General features: G+C 37.6%; 1 protein-coding gene across 4 annotated transcripts in view; it reads left to right on the top strand.

Moving 5' to 3' along the window:
• Positions 1–13120, top strand: part of LOC136887288 (E3 ubiquitin-protein ligase LRSAM1) — a 687439-nt gene that overhangs the window by 136741 nt on the left and 537578 nt on the right. For all 4 annotated transcript variants that reach the window (XM_067159790.2, XM_067159791.2, XM_067159789.2 and 1 more), the window contains exon 5: positions 1710–1810. In XM_067159790.2, the coding sequence (XP_067015891.2) occupies positions 1710–1810 (101 nt within the window). The remainder of the gene's footprint in view (positions 1–1709; positions 1811–13120) is intronic.

Genomic DNA, 13120 nt, shown 5'->3' with positions numbered 1-13120 from the left:
GTCTGTCTGCCTTCCAGCTTACATTAAAACTGGCCACTTCTTGTGAAGATTTGTGAAGAGAATGGAGACAGGATTCAAGATTCCAGTAAGAGATAGATTCTAATAAACCAAAATGCTGAAGACATTTCAAATGTGTTAAAACCAATAGCAGTGGCTCCTGATCTAACCCAGAGAGTGCTTGTACCATTGGACAAGCAGTGTGAGTGTGGAAAAAACTAATGTATGACAGGGAACAATTACAAGTGTTAAGGAAATCTGGAATTAATGACACAAAACTAAGATGTTTTAAAAATGTTATTATCAAGCATTGGCTGCACCACGTTTTCTGGCTTCCATTGTTCATTCAGTATTAAACAATGCAGAATATGTTTTACATCCATCCGAGCATGAATATGCATTTCAATTTACGCAGGAAAAATATGTGGGAACTTCATTTCTATCAATATATGTGAAATACCAAGCAAAATCTCAACCCTTTATTTCAACAATGTTCATCAATGTAGTAGAGTAAGGTGTGTCTGCTTTGCACTGGTGAAAACCTCAAGAAAATATATTTGGAAAGTTGGTAATAGACAAAGTTATGCAACTCTTTAACAGCTAAAGCATCATCCGCAGATGTAGTATGTGTGTTTTCTACATTTTATATTGTTCATTCAAAATTAAGAAATAAACTTTGTGTAGACAAAGCTCCCAAGCTTGTGTTTTTGTATAAGCACTTAAATAAGGAAGCCATAAATGTGATGTTCGATGAAGAACTAGTTTAGAAAAGGGCTTGGTGTAAAGAATACCTTCTTGTTTGTGTTTTTATTTAAAAGAATGAGTCATGAGACAGAAAAACTGTTTTAATTATATATTTTAAATATCACACCCCAATTAAAAATATTGTTAAAACCAAAGAATTTAGAGTGATCCTTCGTTATTCATCTTAGGTACTTAAACACTAACGCATGCACAAATCTGAGACTATTATCAAATGATTAGCAAAAATGTAAAATTTAAAAAATTGTTTAAATAAAATAAATCTGATTTAAATCAAAACATACTTAAAATTTTTTTTTAAATATCCTGGATCCAATCTAGATGTCTGGAAGTCTCGATAATCCATAAAATATGTTAACAACTTAAATAATGCCGTTCATAGGCTTTCTGTAGAGTCGTGACTGAAGTGTGGTTCTATACACGTCATCAGAATTATCATCACTTTCAACATTATCATGAGTTGAAGAAGCTGCAGTTATCTTTGCATATTAGAATATTTGAATTTCATAATAATCATCTTAGAATTAAAAAGCAGCTGATGACCTCTAGACCCCTTTAAACAACAATCATCATCATCATCATCATCATCATCATCATCATCATCATCATCGTCATCATCATCATCGTCTTCTTCTTCTTCTTCTTCTTCTTCTTCTTCTTCTTCTTCTTCTTAGAATTAAAAAATGTCCACTTTTCAATGAAATTCTCTTAAATTTAAAAGATCATTCATGTTAGACTTAAAATTATTTTTAAGTGTGTGGTTAATGTAGTAATGTTATATACAGTCCAGACAAACTAGTTATCTAGATTAATGGGTTCCGGATAGACAGAGTTTTGCTTACTGATCATCCTTCCACCAATGTACTAGATGAAAATTAGGGTAACAGGAACTTTGTTCGCAGAAAACCTCTGGATGAAAATAAGCATATTAGTACAATTTTGTTTTTCAGAAAGTGGACTCAATTTTGAGGAGCTTCAGAGTGCAAGATATGAATTGCCGGGACCAAGTTCAAGTTCTTCTCAAGATCAAGAACAGGAAAATAAACTTAAGGTAAATGCATATGTTCCTTTTTGTTATCAGAGAGTACATATTTTTTTTTTTTTTTTTTTTTTTTTTTTTTTTTTTTTTTTTTTTTTTTTTTTTTTTTTTGTGGGAATGCTTCATTAGATCAAGAATGCAAAGTCAAATGCTCAAAGTTATCAGGCAGGAAAAAGCACGATTTGTTGCTCCCTTTTTTTGTAAATTTTGTCTTAAGGAAGAACTGAGGTGCAACATTTAATGAGTTGAACAAATGTTTCAAATGTCAAAGTGAATGAAAATGAATCCAAAAAGGGAATTCTAAGTTAAATAATGATCTTTGACTAGAAATGCCTGGTCTTGTTGCTGTGCCATCTTAAAGCATGGACAAGGGTTCAGGGAGTAAATCATTCAATAGCATCTGAACCAGTGGTGTAGTCGTAAAAATAAAAGCACGCAGGCACTTAAGGAATGGACTATGTTTTTCTAAATAGTGTACGGTGCCTGGGGTGCAACATTAAAAAAAATCTTGGTCTCATTTTGGTGTATTTCCTTTTCCAGTACTAACATGACATAGGATAGAATATTTAAATCTATATATATTGTACTCTAAAGGTACATGGGCAAATAAATCACACAGAGTGGGCACAGTAATGGGCAACTTACCTATCATTCCTGTCCTTTCTTCACCTGGCTAGATTGTCGAAGAGCGCGTGTCTAGTTCGGTGGCTACATAAAATGTAACAGGATCTTAAAGATTTAACAGGACAGGAAACGTGTTGTGTGATCAAATGAGGAACGATATAGAATAAACTGAATTTAATGAACGAAAGCATAGTGTAATGAACAAAAAGGAAAAATCACGAATTACACAAATGCGTACAACACATAATTATAAACATTAAATCATTGGCCATTAGGTGGCAACGAAACAACAAAATCATGGAGTTCACGTGGTAATTGCTTTAGCGTTAAATTGAATTGCGGTAAGTCTGAACAGGCTTTTAGTGTAAATGCCTTGGCACAACGTTTGTAACTTATGATGTTAGGAACAGAAATACATCACAGATTTTTAGATTAACACTATCATCAATTCCCTCACATACGGGTTATATTTCCACATAAACATGTTTGCAGGGCCATTTGTTGCCCCCAAAAGACATAGAAGTTAAGTGTGAGCTTGAATCTCACTAACATGGATGGCACATGAACCCACAACCTCTACGTAGCGTGCATGCTACTGCACCTTCTAACAACAACACATGGCAACACAACAAATAGAAGCAACACAAATAATACACAATAAAATAACACACTTTGCAGCACATGAAAATAATAACAAGCCAATGGAAATAAACACTTTACTCTAGTTACAACTTTCTTTTCTTAAAGAAAAGATCAGTTCCTCTGCATTGCATGCTAAACTGTGTCAATGGCCGCTCGTGCCGAGGGGTAGAAACACAGTCGTCTGCACTTCCAGCCGTTCAAGCAAAACGTCAACAGACCCCTTCTTAACTTGGCCTAGTTTCCACACAGCTGACACTGTCTCGACATAATGGGATCTTTAAATACCTTTTTTTCCCTCAAAGCAGGCAATCTTTCGGCTCTCTGGGCCTCTTCATAATACACATGGGGATCATTTCCTCCTAATTCACATTACAGCATATGTGCCTGACCTCTTATCAGGTCAGATTCATCTAAATGAAACTCTTTCATATATCAAGTCTCCATTAAAATCCATGGAGTTTTGTCTGTACAGTGTATCACTTTGTTCCTTAGTCCCTGGTTCAGATCCAGTGCACATTTGTGGTAAAACCCTAACAGTAAAATTGAAAACCCTTTCTGTTTCAACGTGGCGGACACATGCTCCGCTGCTCGGCCCCTTTTCTCTGTAATTCATGACAACAGAAGAACATGCAGATCCTAACTTTAAGTAACCTAATACATCGTGATAAATTCCCCTACAACACTAAGATGGCAAACCTTTCTGTTTTAAAGACACTGCTTTACAACAAACTACATTATCTCACACAAGGAATAAAATAACTATTTACATGACGACAAACCTAGATTGGGCCTATCTACCTTGTTACCCATAGATCAAAGCTAAACACTGGCTACACATTCATTAGTCCTGTTAACAATACTAGACTGCGAAAAGGGCTTAAATATGAATTTATTTACATTGACAGAAAGTTATCTGCAGAAAATTGCTGTCCCTAACTCATGCCAAAACACATGATCAACTTATTGCTGTAGACCTCATGGCACCTCCATTGCGGACTGAGCAGTTATATTCAGCCCATCATCAGGCCGTCGTCATCCTGGGTTGACAGTCCTGGTTTCAGCTCCTTGGATGGCTTAATCGTGATGCCGCCTTCTTGAAGATGGATGTAGGAAGGTCTCATGCTATTGTCAACTCTTGTCGTAGTTTCCAGGTCCTAACTGCAATCAAACGTTCCATTAATCATCTTCGATGCACACAGGATTCTCCTACTCCTTTACGTTAAAGCAGAAATTTGTGGGTTGTTAAGCCAAATGCATTCATTATATGTCTAATGCTTAACTGCTTTGAACTCATCAGATAAATCTAACTTTAAGCAAATTATGGTCTAGCTGGCTGAATTGTACATTATTAATGTTTCGTGCTCAACCGCACACGCATTCTTGGTTGGAGTCTAACCTTCGCGTTTAGGCACGGATTGTGACCTAGCTACGCAAACTGTACATTGTTACTGTCTCGTGCTCAATCGCACACATATTTTTGTTGGAGGTCAGTAGTACTAGCCGTTCTAGTTCATATCGCTAGCTCCACTCCTAACTTGTATTTTACATTGTTCGTCTACCCAGCTTCTTTGAAGAAGTCTTTGTTCACGGCGCAATTATTGGTTGGATTGACACTCGTGATCACACTGAGAAATTGTTAGAACAGAGTGATCTAATCACATCTTTGTTCTATAATAAGTTCATGGCGCAATTCATCGGCCGGACTAATACACTCATGACTGCACTGAAGAAAAGATTTTTATAGAATGACCTAACTGAACCTTTGTTCTATGATAAGTTTATGGCACAATTTATCGGCCGGACTAACATACTTGCGACCGCACTGAAGCAAATGAACTGTCTCCCCACACATCTCGTTCTACTTATAGGGAACAGTAAGAAACGCCACGCCAGGGAGTTCACCCAAATATACACTTGAGATTGGTATGTGGCGAGTCGTTTCATTCCCACGTGTGTGCGCGAGTGTTGTATTCCAAACTTAATTGCCAATTAATGTCTCAAGACACATCAGGCCATGCAGAAAATTATGTGGAATATTACTGTAGTTTTAGTTTTTCTAATATCCTTCCAGGAGAGTAAATATGGCCTGATTTTCTCAACATGCCAAGCCGATTCTTGCCGCCTTAATTCTTAACAAGGTGGCATGGGTAGTTCCCCATATAGCATTCAAGGATCTCCATCCTTTATCTGCTATATTCTTTCTCGCTTACTCCCAGTGTCACGCCCACCTCCGGGAGCTGCACTCCACCTAAAGCTCTCATCTGGACTTCGCGCCAATTGTGACTTCAATCCCCTGACGCTATATTATCGCTGCGTGAAATATATATTTTTCTTACCATGAACAATACCGTTCAATATATATTTGTATACATTATATAATGGGAAATTATCTTACCTTTAAAAACTTTCCAAAGGTCATCTTTGTCCACTGTTGATTCAGAGTACCTTGATGTTGGAATGTGATGCGATTGTTTGCTGTCAGCTGTACGGTGCCTCAATAGCCTTCACTTGACATATGGGGCTGGCTGCCATAACTCCAGAGGGAGGCTATTAATTTTCATAAATAACAGGGAAGGCGCATTCTCTAATGTCATGCTATTTCTTTCATTTGTCAGTTAGTGGTTCATTGCTGAGGTTCCTCTCTTGCACTCAGCGGTGCTGGAAGGTAAAGTGTTGTGATTATTGGGATTCTATTATTTGGACTCGGAAAATGGCGATGAAATTGTATATATGTAATGCATTTGTTCATTTGTTTTCCCTTTTGTCTTCTCGGTATGTGAATTTTGGAATTGTTTAATTTGTTTGATGTTAATATGATTTTAATATTATTCAGTCGTCATGGTAATTCTGGTGCATACTGTACCACATGCGCCACATCGGCGTGGGAGATTTCTGGTTTCGTAAAGTTGCATCAGTTTCATAATTTCTCGAGGATTCCCAAATGTTCTTTGTCAGCACTAATTTCTGTGCTCCAGTTGGAGAAAATAAAAGTGAATGTGATTGGTAGGTGAAGGAAAAGATCGGACGCTCATTGGCTGTGTAAGATTTCCTAATTTCCGGAGAGAAGCGTTGTCGCTAGAGCCTGGCTCTGCGAAGGTGTTTTTTCTGTTTGACCAGTGAAGGGAACGGTCGCCTCCTAAGGTATGGGTCTTCTTGGCCCTGCCTTCCGGTAAACACTTTATTATTTTTCACTTTTCTGGTATTCAGTTTCAAATGTAGTGTTTCGTTTAATTTTCTTTGCCGGAGCATACCCGTGTTTCCTTTAGCTACCGAATTTAATTAATATGACTTGCCCATTTCGGTAAGTCCCCTCACCTTTGCAAAGAGATAGTCCCCGTTTTGTTGTTCTGGTAAATTAAATTTTGTACGCCGTTCGATGTAATCTCTAAATGTAAATTCTCCTCGGGACTGTCTTGTTCTTTCTGCTTCATCGTGGAGTATTTCCCTTTAGGTCCGGTACCCTTTCTCAGAAGTGTTTTTGAGGGGGCTACCCACTGAAGGCGCTCTGCTCCATGATTATATTTTAAACGTTATTTCCTTACATGTACGTCTTCACTTTAATGTAAATTTACCTTTCTCTTACTTATTTCAAACTGCTTTGGTTTTTAAAAGTATCGCCACAAACAGTGGAACATCATGTGCAGTGTTCCGGTGAAAATTTACATAACTTATATCTAAACTCATGGTATACTGTAATAACAGCTGTAATAATGTTGTCAAATTTTAATGGTGTATTTGTTATTGTTTTATATTTGAATTTGCATCGAAATTGTTAAGTAAAGTTTAGGATTACATTGACTTCGCTTCTTCAGTATTACCAATACCTTCCACTCCCTGGATATGGTTCCCAGATGCTTCCCTGTTATCCTTTCGTAGTCGTCATGTTGGTTATCCTGTTCGTTTTAGTTTCTGTGGCTAAAGTGTTTATAATTTAATTTCGTACATGTTGAGATGCCTCGTGTAGTGTACATATTTGGTAAATGCACAACGGTAGCAAATATTTTCTCTTTATTATTTCTGTAACTTGTAACCCCAACGGGAGGTTGCATAAAGCATTCACTACTCTCTGCAGTTTAGCTACAATAGGCAGCACAACTTTCCCTCCATTGTCGATAAATTCTCGGAATGCAAATTCCACTGGCTTGTTGTCCATGTGCATTATTTTGCAAAGTCTTACAATGGATTCTTTTCCGTACAAATGACAAATATTGGAAGGTCATATACTTGCATCAAAGATGTCCTGTATGAAGGTTGTGTAAATATTTGATGGTCTGGGGCTTGAGAGACACTTTACATTTGATGCTTGAAATGAAAAACATCTTGAATTCAGATTATCAGTGATGTTGGCAATAAGCTGAGCTCTATTTAGCTGGGTCAGTTTTTTGGGAGTCAACTCCTTTGAAGGAACCCAACTCCACAGCTTTCTCACATTTGTCACTCGAGTGTCTTCGCATTTCACCAATTGTTTCAGTTGAAAATCAGATTAACTTATCTGCTTTTGCCATGTTGCAGCTTCATTCATGAAGACTTGAGGACAAACATGACAGCTTTTCCAGTACGTCATACATACAAGCTTGATCTCTCAAAAATTCAGTCGACTGTAATCTTTTTAGTAGTCCCTTGTATTGGGTTTGCTCAGTTGTTGATCTGCTACTATCAGTGGGTGCCTGAAAGAAGTGCTCATTCAAAGCTTTTTAATTTTCACAAATAGCCTTGACAGTCCTGAAGTGCTAGCAACCCAACGCACTCCAAATATTTTCCCAGTTTTCTTAATTTGCATATTGAGATCTGCAGCTGCATTTTTCAATTCTCTGCAGTTTTTAGGCAACTGGTGGTAAAGCGAATAAATTTTACCAATGAAAAATTCTGTGTAGTTAATTTCAGATCGCTCATTAATTGCATCTCTAACTGCAAGTTCAATTCGGTGGTTCAAACAATGCCAGATTACTATTCGAGGAAATAGTTTCTCAGATTTTTTTCGTGAAATCCATGCTTATTTAAACAGCTCAAAAGAGAGAAAAAAATATTTTTTGCTCTTTGATCTTCAAGTTCAACAAGGTCTAAAAAAGTTATCATGTCTTTATTTTCAAGAACTATTCTAATATCGATGCTTAAACATGATTTTTGACGAACACTTGTTGACTCATCAATTATGATAGAAACGTTGCAATTTTCTCGAACAGTTGTTTCTGCTAATTTCTTCCTAAATTCACTAGCAATGTGGCTGATTATTCCGGTGGCACTGAATCTAGAGTGTAGAGTAGTACCCACATCCAAGCCATTTATTTGTTCCAGATGAATCAAATCTTCATGATCAGTAAATGGACGTCTGTTCTGAACTAGATAATAAAGTATAGTTGCGGTGTATTTCTGAATACTGCTTTGGACAAAGTTTTCTAAAACATTCTTCTCTGCCCCTTGCAAGGTTTTTTTCCACTCTTTTATGAGTTTCGCTTGGCTGATGAAAACTAATTTTATTTCTCAATGATTTCAGTTTCACAGTCTTATGTGAGTTTGAAGAATAAGTCACACTGAAATTACTCTATTCAGAACTTATACTGAAGCCCTGGCTTACGTGAACACACAGAGTTTTCATTTTTTCGCACAATTTACAACCCAGAAAACCACTTTTGCACCCCATCCACGGATATCTATTTCGCCTGTCAGTCCACGGAGATATGTGTTGCTCCGTCCACATATCTGAATATTCAGTTGTAGTCGTACAATTCAGTATTTAAGTACCTGATTCCCTTTCACGTTTATTGCCACCCCTTATTTTATCGTCGACTTCATCACTTTCACTTACTGATGTGGTCTCGTTTTTAGCACCTGGATCTCTTCAACTGTTATTTCAACTGCTTATTATATCATCGTATTTGTGGACTTTATCACTTTCACTCTGTGATGTGGTCTTGTTTTTACCTTTATCTTGCCTACATGTTTTCTTTAAAATTGGAGATACTTGTTTGGTGTACTTTAACTCGCTTCTTATTGAAGAAAGGAAGAAAACGTGCTGTGACTGTCGCACACGATAGCCCGCCAGAAACTGAATAACTGGACGAATGACAAATGGAATGCACTTTACTCGTGTTGGAGGGAGAAATCGTACAGTATTACCAGATTGCTTTCTAGGCTTTTGACATGCCCTCTCCTTTCTCATTTCAATCTGAAGGCTGATGCAGCCACTTTTAAAATGCTTGGCACCCTTGTCAACCAGCTGACCAGTTCAGTCCCAGGCAGTGTTATCAGCTGTCAATCAAGATTCTTCTGAGATGAAGTAGTCTGCCACGTGCATTCAGTAAGCTATGATCAAATGTTTGTAAATGCTATTTTCAATCCCAGCAATAATACTTACACATACAGAATTACTTATAATGACATGTTATTTTTGTTTTCTTTATTAAGAGTCTTTAGAACTTAATTGTATTAATTTATAAAAGAAATGACACAGATTATTGAGGTTTAAAAAAAGATAATACCCAGAAAACAGTAACTAGGCAGTGTCTTGTCTGGGCTCCACTACACCACTGATGTGATCAACCATTGGAAGACTTGGAAGCTCAGTAAGTGGATTCCTCACATTTTGACCAAGGAAACCAAACTCAGCAGCTCACCATTTACTCTTCATTGCTGTCACGCCACAAGAAAGGACCAGATATTGAAGTGTGAAGAGAAATGGGTGTTATACTGTAACTGCAAAAGAAACTACTGGTTGTCCCCTGGTTTTTCTGCATTTGCCCCCAAACGAAACATCCATCAGCAGAAGGTACTGCTCTGTGTTTGGTGGACCAGCACTGGTATTGTGCATTTTTTAGTTTCTAGAGCATGGCAAAACAATCACAACCAAGGTGTACTAATCCCAGTTGCAAAGGGTTGCAGCTGCACTGCATCAGATGCAGCCCTCACTAATCAACAGGAAAGGAGTGATCCTTTTTCAAGACAACGCTGGACCTCATACAGTGAAAGCAACCAAGGAGGTAATCAACACACTTGGTTGGGAAATTTTACTTCATCCTCCTTACTGTCTGGACATTGCTCCATCTGACTATCATCTGTTTTTGGCCATGGATAACCATTTGAGTGAGCAACAGTTCCAAAACTGAGATGATGTCACTCAGGCCATAGGGCAATTTTTTGCTTCTAGGGACAAGAACTTTTACAAATGTGTTATTTATAAGTTTGTATCTTGTTGGAAACATGTTATTGAAGCTGAAGGAGATTATTTTGCTCAATAAAATGCATACAAGAAATTACTTAGTTGTTATTTCTCACTGAAAAGTATGGTGCAAACATTTTTGGATGCCTAGTATAAAGCAAAGAAAAATTTATTATCAAGAAATACTAGATGCAAAGAAAATAGAAGAAGGCGAGTAGCATCCTTATTAAATACTGAACAAAAGAAAATTCCCCTGAGACATTCCAATAGAAACTTGGGAGTGGAATATGCATCAAGTACTGCAAGCAAAAGAAACTTTCCCATTAAAAGTATCAGCATCAAAAGTGACTGAGATAGTATCCATAACAGCAAGGAATACTGTAGATACTGTACACAGCATGAGCAATGGAAAACCGTGTGGACCAGACCAGATGTTCAAGTTTTATGTGGGCCGATGACCTTCACTGTTAGGCCCCTTTAAACAACAAGCAACAAGCATCATCAAGTTTTATGTGTAGTTATAAATTCAATCAGCATCGGCCAGGCAGCACTTGCCACCAGCAGTGTGACAACTGGAGTGGGGTGGGGGGGGGGAAGAGACTTTTAGCAAGGTGTTAGACATAAACATTGTGTGACCCACGCATCCAGGAAAGATGGCGTGTATGGACATCAATCAAGCTTCATATCTATCTGGAGTCACGATTTTATAGTAAATTCTAATATTAACAGTGTTTCAATGAATGTAAACAGTGTGTACCGAGTGATATTTTGATTATATTTTCATGCATTCGTATAGTTGCGATCCAAGTGACTATTTAAAAACCAGCCCGCCTCACGGCAACCATTTTACAGTCCACTCATTAACCTGTAACAATAAGTACATCAATGTTTGGACATTAATGCAAGATTTGGACCAATTGAAAAATGTAGTATTTGTTAGGAGCACTGCAAGGCCAAGCTAAGGCATTAGTTCAAAACCTACCTACTAATGAATCCATTTACAGTGTTGCATGGGATTTTCTCTGCAATAGATTTCAGAATAACTAGTTAACTGCATCAATACAAATCAGAGAGAAGGGGAGTCAGCTGTTGAAATTAGACAATTCATTAACACATTTTCTAGTAATTTGCAAGCCTTTAAAGCTCTTCATTTAGACAACCCATTGGAAGATGATCTTAGCACAGCATGCAGTAGACCAGTTGGATCATGAAATGAAGGGAGGTTGGGAAATTGAGTTAGATTCTATGGCGACACTCCAGCAGCTGTTTAAACATTTAGAACATAAATGTCACAATTCTGCTCCAGTCAAGGTCAGTCAAGACCTGCTGTTTCCAAGATTCACATGTCTAAAAGGAAAGCTCATCCTTACACACATATGACTTGTACTGACTTGTAATCAAAAATATAAACTGTTTGCATGTGAAATATTTCAGAATTTAAGCATTAGTCAAAGAATACGGTATGCACATAATGATAAACTGTGTTCTAATTGCTTGAAATCAGATCATGCAGTTAATGTGTGCACTTCTGGGCATTGCCGCAAGTGTATTTAATCCCATAATACATTGTTGCATGTAGACACCAATATCTCCTATAGTACAAGTAAAGAGTTACTCACCAGAGATCTAATGATGTAGTTATATTCAGGGTGCACACAGGATTGGAGTCGGTTTTGATTTGTGTTAAGAAGGAACAGTTTCGATTCTTGCCTGAAAGCCTAGTAACTATACAGTGACCTGAGGTAAAACCTGTTCGGTGATACAATCAAAAATAGTAAAAATATGAACATCAGGAAAAGAAATCGGCAATCTGGCTGGACTTCTGCATTACAGAAGCGATGCTCAACGACAAATAGAAGGAAGCCAACTATGAGTACGGCATGTAACAACAAGACTAGCTGTGCATGGTTTTCATTTCTAACTATGCTTCACGACGAAGTATCACTCGCCAAATGAGGGATGCATCTGTGCTTTGTGCGGGAAGCAATGTGATCATTATCATGTACTAAGGTGTTCAGGAAGGAAAATTCTTCTAATTAGGTTCTGCATTGAATGATTGTATTGATTCTTTGTATATGGCATTGAAAATCCATGGCCTGTTTCTAGTCATTTGATCAGGTCAGTAATGGAATGAATGAAGCCCCCATCTAGCAGCGAGGATAGGAATTGTGTCAGCTGCCAAAGCCTATCACACTCCTCTGGGGCAATGATGAATGAATGACAGATGAAATGATATTGGAGAGTGTTGCTGGAATGAAAGATGACATGGAAAACCGGAGTACCCGGAGAAAAACCTGTCCCGCCTCCGCTTTGTCCAGCACAAATCTCACATGGAGTGACCGCGATTTGAACCACCGAACCCAGCGGTGAGAGGCCAGTGCACTGCCACCTGAGCCACTGAGGCTACGCATATAGCAATTAGCTGCAATAAATATGTTGTTATTATTATTTTAAAACGTTTGCGAATGCGTTATATCAAGAACATCTTGTAGTTGGTCTTGATTATACTCAATTCTGCCTGTCACTAATCACAATCAAATTGGAAAGAGAAAAAATATTATCAATACTTCAGAAATTACGGTTATTCGTGACCTTGAACTTAGATGGAAAGCACGCTCACTGCACAAGTCAGTATGAGTAGGAAATGATACAAAATTTTTTAATGAAACGTGCGCAAATAAAACGACTGCAGTTTTTGTGACATAAACACAAAAATGTAAAATTCCCAGTCTTATATTAGGACCAGAACAGTAATAGACAATCCCAAAACCTCCCATGGCTTTACGTATGTAAGGTGCAACATTTGTTTTGGTCTGGATAACATAATCGTATACGATAAACTAGATTTGTGTTAAGAAGGAGCAGTTTTGATTCCTGCCTGAAAGCCCAGTAACTGTATA

Source organism: Anabrus simplex, chromosome 1 (genome assembly GCF_040414725.1).
Source record: "Anabrus simplex isolate iqAnaSimp1 chromosome 1, ASM4041472v1, whole genome shotgun sequence".
Lineage (NCBI taxonomy): Eukaryota > Metazoa > Arthropoda > Insecta > Orthoptera > Tettigoniidae > Anabrus > Anabrus simplex.
This window is presented reverse-complemented; position numbering and strand designations above follow the sequence as displayed.